The sequence below is a fragment of the Entelurus aequoreus genome, linkage group LG21 (genome assembly GCF_033978785.1).
Source record: "Entelurus aequoreus isolate RoL-2023_Sb linkage group LG21, RoL_Eaeq_v1.1, whole genome shotgun sequence".
Taxonomy (NCBI): Eukaryota; Metazoa; Chordata; class Actinopteri; order Syngnathiformes; family Syngnathidae; genus Entelurus; species Entelurus aequoreus.
The window spans coordinates 7122968-7140255 of NC_084751.1; the positions used below are offsets into that span (position 1 = coordinate 7122968).

Below are 17288 nucleotides of genomic sequence, written 5' to 3' on the forward strand. Positions count from 1 at the left end.
CTTAACAGCTCGTGCTGGACACTGAGCTGACTGCAAAGGAGTTTAGCTCGGTAATTAGCACTCACGACTCTTATGCCAGAGGGCAAAGTTTCCAAATCCTGGTGAAGCATGGAGTAAACCAGGTAGGTTAAGTTAGTGTTAGCATGCTTTTTTATAGCTGATTTTGCACTTTTTCAGCTAATTTCACAGGCGTACACCTCAAAAGTCACTGGTACTTGACACATGCTAGCATTAACATGCTAACTTTTTTTATTCATTCATCTCGCTACAATGTCCACGTCAGCACGCTAACTTTTTTTATTCATTCATCTCGCTACAATGTCCACGTCAGCATGCTAACTTTTTTTATTCATTCATCTCGCTACAATGTCCACGTCAGCATGCTAACTTTTTTTATTCATTCATCTCGCTACAATGTCCACGTCAGCATGCTAACTTTTTTTATTCATTCATCTCGCTACAATGTCCACGTCAGCATGCTTACTTTTTTTATTCATCTCGCTACAATGTCCACGTCAGCATGCTAACTTTTTTTATTCATTCATCTCGCTACAATGTCCACGTCAGCATGCTAACTTTTTTTATTGATTCATCTCGCTACAATGTCCACGTCAGCATGCTAACTTTTTTTATTCATTCATCTCGCTACAATGTCCACGTCAGCATGCTAACTTTTTTTATTCATTCATCTCGCTACAATGTCCACGTCAGCATGCTAACTTTTTTTATTCATTCATCTCGCTACAATGTCCACGTCAGCATGCTAACTTTTTTTATTCATTCATCTCGCTACAATGTCCACGTCAGCATGCTAACTTTTTTTATTCATTCATCTCGCTACAATGTCCACGTCAGCATGCTAACTTTTCTGGCCAATTCTGCGCGTGTACACCTCACAGCCATATCACTTGATGCTTGACACATTTAAGCTGTTAGCATGCTAGCATTAGCATGTTCATGTTTAGTATCATGCATGCTAACTTTTTTGCCGATTTTGCAGCGGAACATCTTAGGGTCATATAATGTATTACTTTACACTGTTAGCATGCGACAGCTTTTTTTTTTTGCCGGTTTTACAGCGTAACATGACACTAAACATTCACACGCAATTTTGGGAGAAAGTGCACCTGCTCAGTGGCCTAGTGGTTAGAGTCCACCCTGAGATGGGTAGGTTGTGAGTTCAAACCCCAGCCGAGTCATACCAAAGACTATAAAAATGGGAGCCATTACCTCCCTGCTTGGCACTCAGCATCAAAGGTTGGAATTGGGGCTTAAATCACCGAAAGTGATTCCCGGGTGCGGCAACCGCTGCTGCTCACTGCTCCCCTCACCTCCCAGGTGGTGATCAAGGATGATGGGTTAAATGCAGAGAATAATTTCACCACGCCTAGTGTGTGTGTGACAATCATTGCTACTTTAACTTTATATTCTACTTGCTTGTAAGATTATACACCAAAATAAATATTATTGTGTGACTGCCAGCCTCGGAAGCACCTAAGAGGTGTGTTTTTATGCTGGGCTTTCATTTATTTCCCTTTAATAGGAGAAAATCATCACAATTCATTGTTTATTTAACTCTCAACCCTCACGCCTCCATCCCTGACAACCAACCACGCCCCCTCAGCTGCCACACAACACTGACGGCTTCGTCCAGCCAATCAGAGCGCTGAATGGCAACAGTGATCCAATCAGGCGCCGAAAGAGGCGGGGTCACTTTAAGCGTTTTAAAAAGCAGGCACAGTGTTTTTCTCCGTTGCTTCTCGGCGTTTCCCTCAAACTATTTCTTACAAGGTTAGACTTACTAGGTTACACTTACTAGGTTAGTCTCCAGACATGCTTGGGCCTCCACGCTAGTAAAGTAAGTGTCTCTCTTTGATTGACTTCCACCAGCGCTCGCATGCAGCCGCTAACCCAGCAGCGAGGACGCGTTAGCTGCTGTGTGAGAGTCTTTTCAAGCTCGGCCTCGCAGAAATCATCAAATGTATAAAAAGTAGAAAGTCTGCTGGCAACTAAACATTCCGTCCTCGTCGTGTTTGGACGCTAACATGGCCAGCACATGATGGAACTCGTTATAATGCTCCTTAGCATGAGCGCTGCTAGTTAGCCTAACTTACTTGACGTTACCTTTGTCTGTCCGAGGAATTATTAGTACCGCAGTTAACAAAGCTAACAGTATTTGGTTACATAATATCCACATACTAGTAGGCTGTAACTAGTACTACTAGTAGTTGGCTATTACTAGCACTATTAGTGTACTTATAGTACTACTAGGTCAATGCAAGTACCACTATTCCACTACTACCAGGCTGTAACTAGTACTACTCTTTTACTAATAGTACTACTTAGCCCCTACCAGTATTACAAGTCCACTAGTAGTTGGCTATTACTAGCACTATTAGTGTACTTATAGCACTACTAGGTCACTACAAGTCCTAATAGTCCACCACTAGTAGGCTATTAATAGTACTACTAGTTCACTAACAGTACTATAGTCCACTAGTAGTAGGCTATTACTAGCATTATTAGTGTACTTATAGTACTACTAGGTCAATGCAAGTACCACTATTCCACTACTACCAGGCTGTAACTAGTACTACTCTTTTACTAATAGTACTACTAGGCCCCTACCAGTACTACAAGTCCACTAGTAGTTGGCTATTACTAGCACTATTAGTGTACTTATAGCACTACTAGGTCACTACAAGTGCTAATAGTCCACCAGTAGTAGGCTATTAATAGTACTACTAGTTCACTAACAGTACTATAGTCCACTAGTAGTAGGCTATTACTAGCATTATTAGTGTACTTATAGTACTACTAGGTCAATGCAAGTCCCACTATTCCACTACTACCAGGCTGTAACTAGTACTACTCTTTTACTAATAGTGCTACTAGGCCCCTACCAGTATTACAAGTCCGCTAGTAGTTGGCTATTACTAGCACTATTAGTGTACTTGTACTACTACTAGGTCACTACAAGGACTACTTGTCCACCACTAATAGGCTATTTAATAATACTACTAGTTTACTAACTACTAATAGTCCACCAGTAGTTGGCTATTACTAGCCCTGTTACTATACTTGTAGTACTACTAGGTCACTACAAGTACCACTATTCCATTACTACTAGGCTGTAAGTAGTACTACTCTTTTACTAATAGTACTACTTAGCCCCTACCAGTACTACAAGTCCACTAGTAGTTGGCTATTACTAGCACTATTAGTGTACTTATAGCACTACTAGGTCACTACAAGTGCTAATAGTCCACCACTAGTAGGCTATTAATAGTACTACTAGTTCACTAACAGTACTATAGTCCACTAGTAGTAGGCTATTACTAGCATTATTAGTGTACTTATAGTACTACAAGGTCACTACAAGTACCCCTAGTCCACTACTAGTCATATATTAATAGTACTACAATTAGTTCACTTAAAGCACTACTAGTTGACTACTACCAGTAGGCTATTGCTAGTACTACCTTTAGTTCACTACAAGTACTACAGTACTAGTTGACTGCTACTAGTAGGCTATTATGAGTACTACCTTTAGTCCACAACAAGTACTACAGTATTAGTTGACTACTAGGCTCTTGCTAATACTACTACTAGTAGGCTATTTCTAGTATTATTACTAGTTCACCACAAGCACTACTAGTTTACTACTACTAGTTGACTAATACTGGTACTACCATTACTGGACTACAATTACTACAGTGCTGATTGACTACTAGTAGGCTATTACCAGTACTACCTTTAGTTCACTACATGTTTTACAGTACTAGTTGACTATCACTAGTACTACTACTAGTTTACCACAAGCACTACCCGTTCACTAATATTAGTAGGCTAACTCTAGTAGTATCATTAGTCTGCTAAAGGTAATAAAGTGCTAGTTGACTACTAATAGTAGGCTATTGCTAGTAATACTATTAGCTCACCACAATCACTACTAGTTCTCTACTAATAGTAGGCTATTACTAGTTCTACCCTTAGTTCACAACAAGTATTACAGTCCTAGTCGGCTTACTAGTACTACCTTTTTTCACTACTAGTATGACATGACTAGTTGACTACTACTAGTAGGTCATTACTAGTACTACTACTGGTTCACTACTTGTAGGCTATATCTAATATTACCATTAGTTTGCTACAAGTCCTACAGTGCTATTACTACAGTACTAGTTGACTACTACTAGTAGGCTATTACTAGTTCTACCATTAGTTCACAAGTATTACAGTACTAGTAGGCTATTACAAGTACTACATTTAGTTCACTAGTATTACATTACTAGTTGACTACTACCAGTAGGCTATTACTAGTACTACTACTGGTTCACTACTTGTAGGCTAATTCTACTATTACCATTAATTCGCTACAAGTACTACAGTGCTACATGACTACTAATAGTAGGCCAGTACTAGTACTACTACTAGTAGGCTAATTCTAGTACTACCATTAGTTCACCACAAGTATTACAGTACTAATACTAGTACTACTAGGTGCCTGCAAGTACTACTCGGTGACTAGTCCAGTCTTGAGGTGTAAAAAGGTAAATGTACATCTCCAGGAGCTAGCTAAGCAAGTTTATTGTGTAGCATGATGCTAGTTAAGGTAAGATAAGATAATCAATGTGATGAATGTGAACTGCTGATAATCCGAAGCATGCTTTTGTTTTGGTAACCACGGAGACAGGAAGTGTGTGCAGCCTCCCAATGTTTGTGGTTGTGTTTTCTGTCGTGTGTGAAGGATGCACGCCACACGTAGCCCCTCCTCCATCTCGGCCACGCCCCCCGGAGGCGCCTTGGACCTCAGCTTGTCCGGCTCCCGACTCGCCATCAGCAGAAGACCCGGCAGCGCCTCGCCCGGCAAGTACTTGGCCCGCTCCGTGTCCGTGTCTGTGGCCAGCGAGGGCCGAGGGAAGGCCAACACTCAGGTGAGCATCACCTGTGTGATGACAATATTTGACATATACTGTATGAGAATATTTGACATATTCTGTATGAGAATATTTTATATATATATACTGTATGAGAATATTTGACATATGGTGTATGAGAATATTTGATATATACTGTATGAGAATGTGACATATTCTGTATGAGAATATTTTATATATATTCTGTATGAGAATATTTGACATATGGTGTATGAGAATATTTGATGTATACTGTATGAGAATATTTGACATATGGTGTATGAGAATATTTTATATATATACTGTATGAGAATATTTGACATATAGTATGAGAATATTTGATGTATACTGTATGAGAATATTTGACATATGGTGTATGAGAATATTTTATATATATACTGTATGACAATATTTGATTGATATATACTGTATGAGAATATTTGACATATGGTGAATGAGAATATTTGACATATGGTGAATGAGAATATTTGACATATAGTATGAGAATATTTGACATATGGTGTATGAGAATATTTGACATATGGTGTATGAGAATATTTGACATATGGTGAATGATAATATTTGACATATAGTATGAGAATATTTGACATATAGTATGAGAATATTTGACATATGGTGTATGAGAATATTTGACATATAGTATGAGAATATTGGACATATGGTGTATGAGAATATTTGATATATACTGTATGAGAATATTTTATATATATACTGTATGAGAATATTTGATTGATATATACTGTATGAGAATATTTGACATATGGTGAATGAGAATATTTGACATATGGTGAATGAGAATATTTGACATATAGTGAATGAGAATATTTGACATATGGTGTATGAGAATATTTGACATATAGTGAATGAGAATATTTGACATATAGTATGAGAATATTTGACATATGGTGTATGAGAATATTTGATGTATACTGTATGAGAATATTTGACATATGGTGTATGAGAATATTTTATATATATACTGTATGAGAATATTTGACATATAGTATGAGAATATTTGATGTATACTGTATGAGAATATTTGACATATGGTGTATGAGAATATTTTATATATATACTGTATGACAATATTTGATTGATATATACTGTATGAGAATATTTGACATATGGTGAATGAGAATATTTGACATATGGTGAATGAGAATATTTGACATATAGTATGAGAATATTTGACATATGGTGTATGAGAATATTTGACATATGGTGTATGAGAATATTTGACATATGGTGAATGATAATATTTGACATATAGTATGAGAATATTTGACATATAGTATGAGAATATTTGACATATGGTGTATGAGAATATTTGACATATAGTATGAGAATATTGGACATATGGTGTATGAGAATATTTGATATATACTGTATGAGAATATTTTATATATATACTGTATGAGAATATTTGATTGATATATACTGTATGAGAATATTTGACATATGGTGAATGAGAATATTTGACATATGGTGAATGAGAATATTTGACATATAGTGAATGAGAATATTTGACATATGGTGTATGAGAATATTTGACATATAGTGAATGAGAATATTTGACATATAGTATGAGAATATTTGACATATGGTGTATGACAATATTTGACATATGGTGTATGAGAATATTTGACATGGTGAATGAGAATATTTGACATATGGTGTATGAGAATATTTGACATATAGTATGAGAATATTTGACATATGGTGTATGAGAATATTTGACATGGTGAATGAGAATATTTGACATATGGTGTATGAGAATATTTGACATGTGGTGTATGAGAATATTTGACATATAGTATGAGAATATTTGACATGGTGTATGAGAATATTTGACATATAGTATGAGAATATTTGACATATGGTGAATGAGAATATTTGACATATAGTATGAGAATATTTGACATATAGTATGAGAATATTTGACATATGGTGTATGAGAATGTTTGACATATGGTGTATGAGAATATTTGACATATAGTATGAGAATATTTGACATATGGTGTATGAGAATATTTGACATATGGTGTATGAGAATATTTGACATATAGTATGAGAATATTTGACATATGGTGTATGAGAATATTTGACATATAGTGAATGAGAATATTTGACATATGGTGTATGAGAATATTTGATTGATATATACTGTATGAGAATATTTGATTGATATATACTGTATGAGAATATTTGACACATGGTGTATGAGAATATTTGACATGGTGAATGAGAATATTTGACATATGGTGAATGAGAATATTTGACATATAGTATGAGAATATTTGACATATGGTGAATGAGAATATTTGACATATGGTGAATGAGAATATTTGACATATGGTGTATGAGAATATTTGACATATGGTGAATGATAATATTTGACATATAGTATGAGAATATTTGACATATAGTATGAGAATATTTGACATATGGTGAATGAGAATATTTGACATATAGTATGAGAATATTTGACATATGGTGAATGAGAATATTTGACATATGGTGTATGAGAATATTTGACATATGGTGTATGAGAATAGTTTCAACATGTTTCTACAGAGCGATGCCTTCGGTAGTTTGCGCTCCGTCAAGAACCTGAGGCGATCCAACAGCACCACTCTGGTCAACCAGCACACCCACACTGCTCTCAGGTACATTGTGTGTGTGTGTGTGTGTGTGTGTGTGTGTGTGTGTGTGTGTGTGTGTGTGTGTGTGTGTGTGTGTGGCGGGTGGGTACGTGCATGGGTGTGTTTGTGGGAGTGTGTGTGCGGGTGTGGGTGTGGGAGTGCGTGCGACAACAGCTGGCGGGCCTCAGTGGTGTCAACAATGGAATCACTGCATGACAAAGAGCTGCTGCTGAGGTCGTGGGGTACACCTCGGGGTCAAGTTACCCTCCCCCTCAAGCAAGTGGAAGAATGTGTGTGTCTGTGTGTGTGTGTGTGTGTGTGTGTGTGTGTGTGTGTGTGTGTGTGTGTGTCTGTGTGTGTGTGTGTGTGTGTGTGTGTGTGTGTGTGTGTGTGTGTGTGTGTGTGTGTGTGTGTGTGTGTGTGTGTCTGTGTGTGTGTGTGTGTGTGTGTGTGTGTGTCTGTGTGTGTGTGTGTGTGTGTGTGTGTGTGTGTGTGTGTGTGTGTGTGTGTGTGTGTGTGTGTGTGTGTGTGTGTGTGTGTGTGTGTGTGTGTCAGCACCACCTACTATCATCCTCCCGTAGAGGAATGTGCTGTGTTAGCCTACCAGGCTGTTAGCTTGTTGCTACAAAACTAGACTATGCAATTATAGGACAACATTGCATATGAATGCTAACAGGTGCTAAGTTGTCTAGTGCTAGGTTGATATATGCTCTATCTTAGATATTCTGTTTTCAATTGGCTAAAAAAGTTAGCATGGTCATTCTCAATTTGCAAGAATGCTAACGTCAACATGCTAACAGAGAACATGTTTCAGGTACCAAGTTATTTGGCTCTGAGGTGTTGGGCTGCAAAACTGGCTAAAAAAAAAGTTAGTATGTTATATTGCTAACGTTAGCATTTTAACATTTAAGATGTTTTAAGTACAAAGTTATATGACTGAGGTGTTCGGCTGTAAAAATGACAAAAAAATGTATCATTTTAGAATGCTAACAGTTAGCGTGTGTCAAGTACTAAGTCATATGACTCTGAGATGTTCGGCTGTAAAATTGGCTAAAAAAGTTAGCATGCTAGAATGGTAACTGTTAGAATGTGTCTAGCCGTATTTTGCGGAGTATAAGTCGCTCCGGAGTATAAGTCGCACCGGCCGAAAATGCATAATAAAGAAGGAAAAAAACATATATAAGTCGCACTGGAGTATAAGTGGCATTTTTGGGGGAAATGTATTTGATAAAAGCCAACACCAAGAATAGACATTTGAAAGGCAATTTAAAATGTCTAAAGAATAGTGAACAGGCTGACTAAGTGTACGTTATATGAGGCATAAATAACGTGCCTGCTATGCTAACGTAACATATTATGGTAAGAGTCACTCAAATAACTATAACATATAGAACATGCTATACGTTTACCAAACAATCTGTCACTCCTAATCGCTAAATCCCATGAAATCTTATACGTCTAGTCTCTTACGTCAATGACATCAATAATATTATTGGATATTTTACGCTAATGTGTTAATAACTTCACACATAAGTCGGCCAAACCATGAAAAAAACTGCAACTTATAGTCCGAAAAATACGGTAGCAAGTTGTGAGTCTCAGGCGTTTGGCTGCAAAATTGACTAAAAAAATTAGCATGCTAGAATGCTAACTGTTAGAATGTGTCTAGTAACAAGTTGTGAGTCTCAGGCGTTTGGCTGCAAAATTGACTAAAAAAATTAGCATGCTAGAATGCTAACTGTTAGAATGTGTCTAGTAACAAGTTGTGAGTCTCAGGCGTTTGGCTGCAAAATCGGCTAAAAATGTTAGCATGCTAATGCTAGGAATGCTGCCTGAGGCTGAGCCAATCAATGGCCATGATACTTCTTCATTTAGCCATTTTTATGCTTGAAAATTACTCATTTATGGCAATATTAGGTAGAATATGTTTTGTTACTGATAACACAAAGCTAAGATATGGATGTTGTGTTCAGATAGTTTAGCATAAATGTAGGTAGATATATATTGTATTGCTTTAGTATCTTTGATGTATCAATATGGCCGCCATATTCGTCAATAGATTGAAGTAGTGTTTACCAACACGGGTAAATGCTACAGCGTCGGTCTCACTCCCTCAAAAACCTCTGGATTCCGTGCGTACGTACGTGGGTCTGCCAAAAGTGAATACTTTCTCACTCTAGTAAAAGAGCCGGCCAGTCCACTGGCTCAGGGAGCTTTTACACGGGTGGGGGTGAGTCCAATGAGGGGGATACTTTTGTCAAAAAGGGGTGGAGCTAACTGTGTGTGTGTGGCCCCTCCCAGTCCGGACCAGAATGGCGACTACCTGACCCTGCTGGACTGCGGCGCCGACAGCCCAAAGAAGGTGGGCGGCCTCGGCAAGGCGTCGCCAGACAGAACCACGTGGAACATTCTGGTATTCAAGCACACACGCACACACACACACACACACGCACACACACACACACACACACACACACACACACACACTCACTGAATGTTCTTGTTGTTGTGACAAAGGATGACCAGCCTCGAGCGACACCCCCGCTCCTCGGCGCCCGCGGCAGCGCCGACTCGCCCACCGGCCTGAAGAGAAGAGACGCCTCTGTGGCGGCCACCTTCACCGCCAACAACAGGTGGGCGGAGTCTGTTGTTAGCAGACAGGACCTCCAAGGTGCTAACCAGCTAGCTATGGGGATGGCTAGTGAATACACTACTTTTCTAGGTACTATCGGGTGTGGATTTAGGTCAAATGAAACGGTGCCATGTTTTGATTCCTTTGTGAAATGTGACGTCACGTAAAGAGTCAGTCAAGCAGCACTGAGAGCAGACTGTCATGTTGCAACAAAGCAAGAAAACACTCCAATGTAAAGTAAGGCTGCGCTCCTTCAGAACTCGCTAGCTTGATGCTAACTGACATTGGATCTGCCATAGGCAGTTAGCATTAGCAATTTTACATGGCGGTTTTAACTCCTCCAAATCAGTTTTTACCTGTTTTCTACTCTTAAAACATTTACTGTCACCTGTTTTCTACTCATACAACATTTACTGTCTCCTGTTTTCTACTCATACAACATTTACTCTCTCCTGTTTTCTACTCCTAAAACATTTCCTGTCTCCTGTTTTCTACTCGTACAACATTTACTGTCACCTGTTTTCTACTCCTAAAACATTTACTGTCACCGGTTTTCTACTCGTACAACATTTACTGTCACCTGTTTTCTACTCGTACAACATTTACTGTCACCTGTTTTCTACTCATACATTTACTGTCACCTGTTTTCTACTCCTAAAACATTTACTGTCACCGGTTTTCTACTCGTACAACATTTACTGTCACCTGTTTTCTACTCGTACAACATTTACTGTCACCTGTTTTCTACTCATACATTTACTGTCACCTGTTTTCTACTCCTAAAACATTTACTCTCTCCTGTGTTCTACTCCTAAAACATTTACTCTCACCTGTTTTCTACTCCTAAAACATTTACTCTCACCTGTTTTCTACTCCTAAAACATTTACTGTCACCTGTTTTCTACTCATACAACATTTACTGTCACCTGTTTTCTACTCCTAAAACATTTACTGTCACCGGTTTTCTACTCTTAAAACATTTACTGTCACCTGTTTTCTACTCCTAAAACATTTACTGTCACCTGTTTTCTACTCTTAAAACATTTACTGTCACCTGTTTTCTACTCCTAAAACATTTACTGTCACCTGTTTTCTACTCATACAACATTTATTTTCACAATTTTCCTGCTCATTTGTCGAGTATTTATTTTGTAACCATCTGTTTTGGCGAATAATTTTGGTGCTCTGCGATATTTGCTGAGGTTGCGGTCACATGACACACATATGTCACTTATATCCACTTACAAAAGATGCCTGCGTCGGGTATGAAACATTTGGAATTGCACTGTTCTCACCAACATGGAATTATCTGATACAGGTCACATGCGGGCAAAAAAATAGGATTTGACTAAATACGCACAATACTTACAGTATCAACACTTATTAGGGCGCAACATAACCCAGTCAGCTACATAGCAGGGCTGCCTGTAGAGTTAAGATCATCACGCTGATGTGTTGTTGTTGTTGTTGTTGGTCAGGAGCAACAAGGGCGCTGTGGGGAACTCGGTCACCACCATCTTGCACAACAACCACGCGGAGAAGCCGCTCACGCCTAAAAGCTCCAACCAGAGGCCGGCCTTCAGGTACGTACTTCCTCTCTCGGACAGGAAGTGTCCTCGCTGCCCTCCGGCTGGTGTTTGATTGGCGCTTCCTCCCAGCAACATCCTGAAAGCCACGGCCAACGATGACGTGTCTCTGGAGAACAGCTCGCTCACCAAATCCCAGAAGAACTTCTCCGCTTCCTCCAACTTCAGAAGTCCGGCCCAGCGAGGCAGTCCTGTCACGCCGCGCCGCAGCGAGGTGACGGAGGAAGAGGCGGAAAGGTGAGGATGTCTGCGATTGTTTGCCGATGACGAGATTCTCCTGGCTGACGTGTGCGCCGCACCTTGAAGGTTCATCCAGCAGGTGAACCAGGCCGCCGTCACCATCCAGCGCTGGTACAGACGTCACGCCAGGAGGCGCCTCGCCAACCAGGCGGCGCTCAGACACGTGCTGGACTGCAAGAGAAAGGTGTGTACCTGAGTTCGCTGTTGCACGCCGATGTTGACACCGCCTCTCGTAGGAGTGGCAGAAGCGAGCGGAGGGTCACCTGGAGCCGCCCAGGGACGACCGGAAACGGATTCGTGAAGAAAAAGCCCGGCAGGCGCGCCTCGCCGCCATCCAGGTGGGGGGAAGTGTCAGGTGCAGCAGCAACAAACACAAAGTCATGTCTCCCTCTGTTGGCGGCGTGCAGGAGCTGCAGCTGAAACGAGCTCAGCAGCAGGGCGCCCAGTCCGACCTGGAAAATGGAAGGCAAGGCGCCGTCGCCGGATGTAAGAAGCCGCCAAAGATTTACCCCGGCAACCCGAGTCCAAACTCACCTGGCAACTTCGGCCCCATGTCCCCGACAGACGGCAAAGCCAACAACACAGGTGTGTGAGAGAATGACCCATACCTTTTTTTCCCAGGGCCGATACGGACTACACTCAAAGTTGGATATAACTTACGCAACATACAAGGCAATCATGGCGTGGACCCTGAAGTGAGGCTTGTTTACATGGCGGTGTACTAGCTCACGAGCTAACGTAGCCTCTAGGCCATTTAGGGCTGCTACAAACTGGGCTAGTTAGGCTAAAGCTAGCAGGTTACGAAGTTACTCTGCTCTAACTGCCCGGAGAGGAATTCTCACATGAACTCAAATGAAACATATTTGGGGAGAACCATTTACAGTGAGAGTACATTTTTATTCTTAAATAAATACCAAAAAAATGGGCTCGAACAAGAAGGGAATGTTTCTCATGCAGGACAAAAGTGCTGGTGCTTATTATTTATCTACTTCATTATTATTTATCTACTTCATTATTATTTATCTACTTTATTATTATTTATCTACTTCATTATTATTTATCTACGTCAAGTTATTATTTATCTACTTCATTCATTATTATTTATCTACTTTATTATTATTTATCTACTTTATTATTATTTATCTACTTCATTATTATTTATCTACGTCAAGTTATTTATCTACTTCATTCATTATTATTTATCTACTTCATTATTATTTATCTACTTCATTATTATTATTTATCTACTTCATTATTATTTGTCTACTTCATTATTATTATTTAACTACTTCATTATTATTTATCTACTTCATTATTATTTATCTACTTAATTCATTATTTATCTACTTAATTCATTATTTTTTATGTACGTCAATAATTATTATTTATCTACTTCATTCATTATTATTTATCTACTTCATTCATTATTTATCTACTCCATTATTATTTATCTACGTCAATAATTATTATTTATCTACTTCATTCATTATTATTTATCTACTTCATTCATTATTATTTATCTACTTCACTATTATTTATCTACTTCACTATTATTTATCTACTTCACTATTATTGACCTACTTCATTCATTATTATTTTTCTACTTCATTATTATTTATCTACTTCATTCATTATTATTTATCTACTTCATTCATTATTATTTATCTACTTCAATAATTATTATTTATCTACTTCATTCATTATTATTTATCTACTTCATTCATTATTATTTATCTACTTCATTCATTATTATTTATCTACTTCACTATTATTTATCTACTTCATTCATTATTATTTATCTACTTCAATAATTATTATTGACCTACTTCATTCATTATTATTTATCTACTTCAATAATTATTATTTATCTACTTCAATAATTATTATTTATCTACTTCATTCATTATTATTTAACTACTTCATTCATTCATTATTATTTATCTACTTCACTATTATTTATCTACTTCATTCATTATTATTTATCTACTTCACTATTATTTATCTACTTCACTATTATTTATCTACTTCACTATTATTGACCTACTTCATTCATTATTATTTTTCTACTTCATTATTATTTATCTACTTCATTCATTATTATTTATCTACTTCAATAATTATTATTTATCTACTTCACTATTATTTATCTACTTCATTCATTATTATTTATCTACTTCATTATTATTTATCTACTTCATTCATTATTATTTATCTACTTCAATAATTATTATTGACCTACTTCATTCATTATTATTTATCTACTTCATTATTATTTATCTACTTCATTCATTATTATTTATCTACTTCAATAATTATTATGTATCTACTTCATTCATTATTATTTAACTACTTCATTCATTATTATTTATCTACTTCACTATTATTTATCTACTTCATTCATTATTATTTATCTACTTCACTATTATTTATCTACTTCACTATTATTTATCTACTTCACTATTATTGACCTACTTCATTCATTATTATTTTTCTACTTCATTATTATTCATCTACTTCATTCATTATTATTTATCTACTTCAATAATTATTATTTATCTACTTCATTCATTATTATTTAACTACTTCATTCATTATTATTTAACTACTTCATTCATTATTATTTAACTACTTCATTCATTATTATTTAACTACTTCACTATTATTTATCTACTTCACTATTATTGACCTACTTCATTCTTTATTATTTATCTACTTCATTATTATTATTTATCTACTTCAATAATTATTATTTATCTACTTCAATAATTATTATTTATCTACTTCATTCATTATTATTTAACTACTTCATTCGTTATTATTTATCTACTTCACTATTATTTATCTACTTCACTATTATTTATCTACTTCACTATTATTGACCTACTTCATTCATTATTATTTATCTACTTCATTATTATTTATCTACTTCATTCATTATTATTTATCTACTTCACTATTATTTATCTACTTCACTATTATTTATCTACTTCACTATTATTGACCTACTTCATTATTATTTATCTACTTCATTATTATTATTTATCTACTTCATTCATTATTATTTAACTACTTCATTCATTATTATTTATCTACTTCACTATTATTTATCTACTTCACTATTATTTATCTACTTCATTCATTATTATATATCTACTTCTTTTTTTATTTTTTTATTTTATTTTTTTTATTATTATTTTAAACAACATTAAAAAAAGACATAAGATACACTTACCATTAGTGTATCAACCCAAGAAAAGCCTCCCTCCCCCGTTCACACTCATCCACACTCATTTACACAAAAGGAGCTGTCTACTTCTTTCATTATTATATATCTAATTAATTCATTATTATTTATCTACTTCATTATTTTTTATCTGTGTCAATAATTATTATTTATCTACTTGATTAATTATTATTTATCTACGTCAATAATTATTATTTATCTACTTGATTCATTATTATTTATCGACATCAATAATTATTATTTATCTACTTGATTCATTATTAGTTTAAAAATACTAAATACTGGTATGATGTGTGTATATATTGTATCTGTGGATATAGTTATATGTTTTTAAATATTACATACTGGTTTCGTGTGTACAGTATATATCATATCTGCAGGTGGAGTTTTGTTGTAGTTGTAAAAAACCCCCAAAACAGACAGATACAGATGAAAAAAAGGCTGATACCGATATAAGTCAAAATCCCAAACATTGGTGCCGATAATTGGTGGATTACTTGTGCGAGATACGGTGCTGACACGTGATGATGTCAGCAGACTTCCATTTGAGTGTTGAAGCCGACGTGAGTGAACTCAGCTTCAGAGCAGCGTCTCCGGCTGTGTCCAATCACAGAGCCTCGCCATGTTTCCAGGTAAGCGGCGCTGGCTCCTCCTCCTGGCGACTCCTTAATAACAGGTCTTCTGGATTCACCACGTGTCTTTGTTGGTGTAGGAGGACGATGGGCAACATCAGGACAGGAAGTTGACGCGTCAGGCGAGAAGTCGCTTGTCTCGCCTCGCCATCACCAGCACGAGCGCTTGTGATGTATGTGTTTCATGGACTTTTCTAGAACACTGAACAGCCAGGCCGTGACGGCGCGTACACACTAATGCAGTCCTGCAAGCACACTGGTCCATTGTCCAATGTCTCCCCCTGGTGGTGACTGTAGGAGCTGCAGGAAGCAGAGCTGGAAAGGCGAAGGTCGGCTGGAAGCAAGACCATGTCACTGAGCAACAGGAGTCCATCTTCACCCAGGAACATCAGCCCCACAAACGTCAAAGCCAAGAACACAGGTGTGTGTGTGTGTGTTCTTGTATTTCTACCCTCCTTGAGACATGAAGAAGGAAAAGTATCTTCCATATGAGGAGGTGTGAACAAGTTAGGACATAACTAATGGTCCCAATACAAAAAACTATTACACCAAAAAGAGAATGTCGCATTTGGGTGGTCCCAAAAAGGAGGTATTCTTCTAATTGACTCTGTGTCGCTCCCCCTCTGGTCAACATATGAAATAACAAGTGTGTGTAAGAAATTGAAATGCGCCCCTTGGCCAAAATGAATTAAAAAAATAAAATAAATATGTATCTAGAGACATGCCGTAATAACTTGAAGTAAATAATGAAGATTAAAAACCAATTACAGACCAAAAAAAATCCCCCCCCAAAAAATGAACTAAAATCAGTCTTTTTCTCACAATGTGTCAACTTTTTTTTTTTATAACATTTGGAACAATTTCTCATATTCTTTCTGTTTCTTTAATATTCCAATATTTTCTCGTAAAATGATTACCTTGGCCAAAATTATTAAAAAAATAAATATTTATATAGAGAAATACTGTAATAACTTCAAGTAAATAATGAAGATTAAAAACCAATTACAAAAAACAAATAAATAAATCCTAAAAGCTTACCTTTTTTATATTTGCATAGTATGTATATATTATTAATGTTGTAGATACACTTCTTTATATATCTAGAAAGGCTGGTCCTAAAGAGGTAAGCATTTTTCGGTGGTCTCAAGAAGGTAACAAATACAAGTGTGTGTGTGTGTGTGTGTGTGTGACAATTATGTCAAAAACAATAATCACTATTACTTTGATTGAGATTAAAATCACGATTAATAACATGATTATTCATTAATTTGAAAACATTAGTATTTATTTTGAATATTAAAAAGATGATACAAAAATAACAATAGTAACAACAATGAATAAAATAAAAAAAAGCAGTATAAGTAAGTAGCAA

General features: G+C 36.6%; 1 protein-coding gene across 2 annotated transcripts in view; it reads left to right on the forward strand.

Annotated features, from left to right (window-relative positions):
- Positions 1 to 1701: 1701 nt before the first annotated feature.
- Positions 1702 to 17288, forward strand: part of cep131 (centrosomal protein 131) — a 26255-nt gene continuing 10668 nt past the window's right edge. For both annotated transcript variants that reach the window (XM_062030675.1, XM_062030676.1), the window contains exons 1-13: positions 1702 to 1858; positions 4751 to 4937; positions 7515 to 7606; positions 9884 to 9995; positions 10100 to 10215; positions 11693 to 11797; positions 11873 to 12037; positions 12107 to 12224; positions 12277 to 12378; positions 12448 to 12625; positions 15822 to 15916; positions 15997 to 16089; positions 16214 to 16337. In XM_062030675.1, the coding sequence (XP_061886659.1) occupies positions 4752 to 4937; positions 7515 to 7606; positions 9884 to 9995; positions 10100 to 10215; positions 11693 to 11797; positions 11873 to 12037; positions 12107 to 12224; positions 12277 to 12378; positions 12448 to 12625; positions 15822 to 15916; positions 15997 to 16089; positions 16214 to 16337 (1486 nt within the window). In that variant the 5' untranslated portion in view covers positions 1702 to 1858; position 4751. The remainder of the gene's footprint in view (positions 1859 to 4750; positions 4938 to 7514; positions 7607 to 9883; positions 9996 to 10099; positions 10216 to 11692; positions 11798 to 11872; positions 12038 to 12106; positions 12225 to 12276; positions 12379 to 12447; positions 12626 to 15821; positions 15917 to 15996; positions 16090 to 16213; positions 16338 to 17288) is intronic.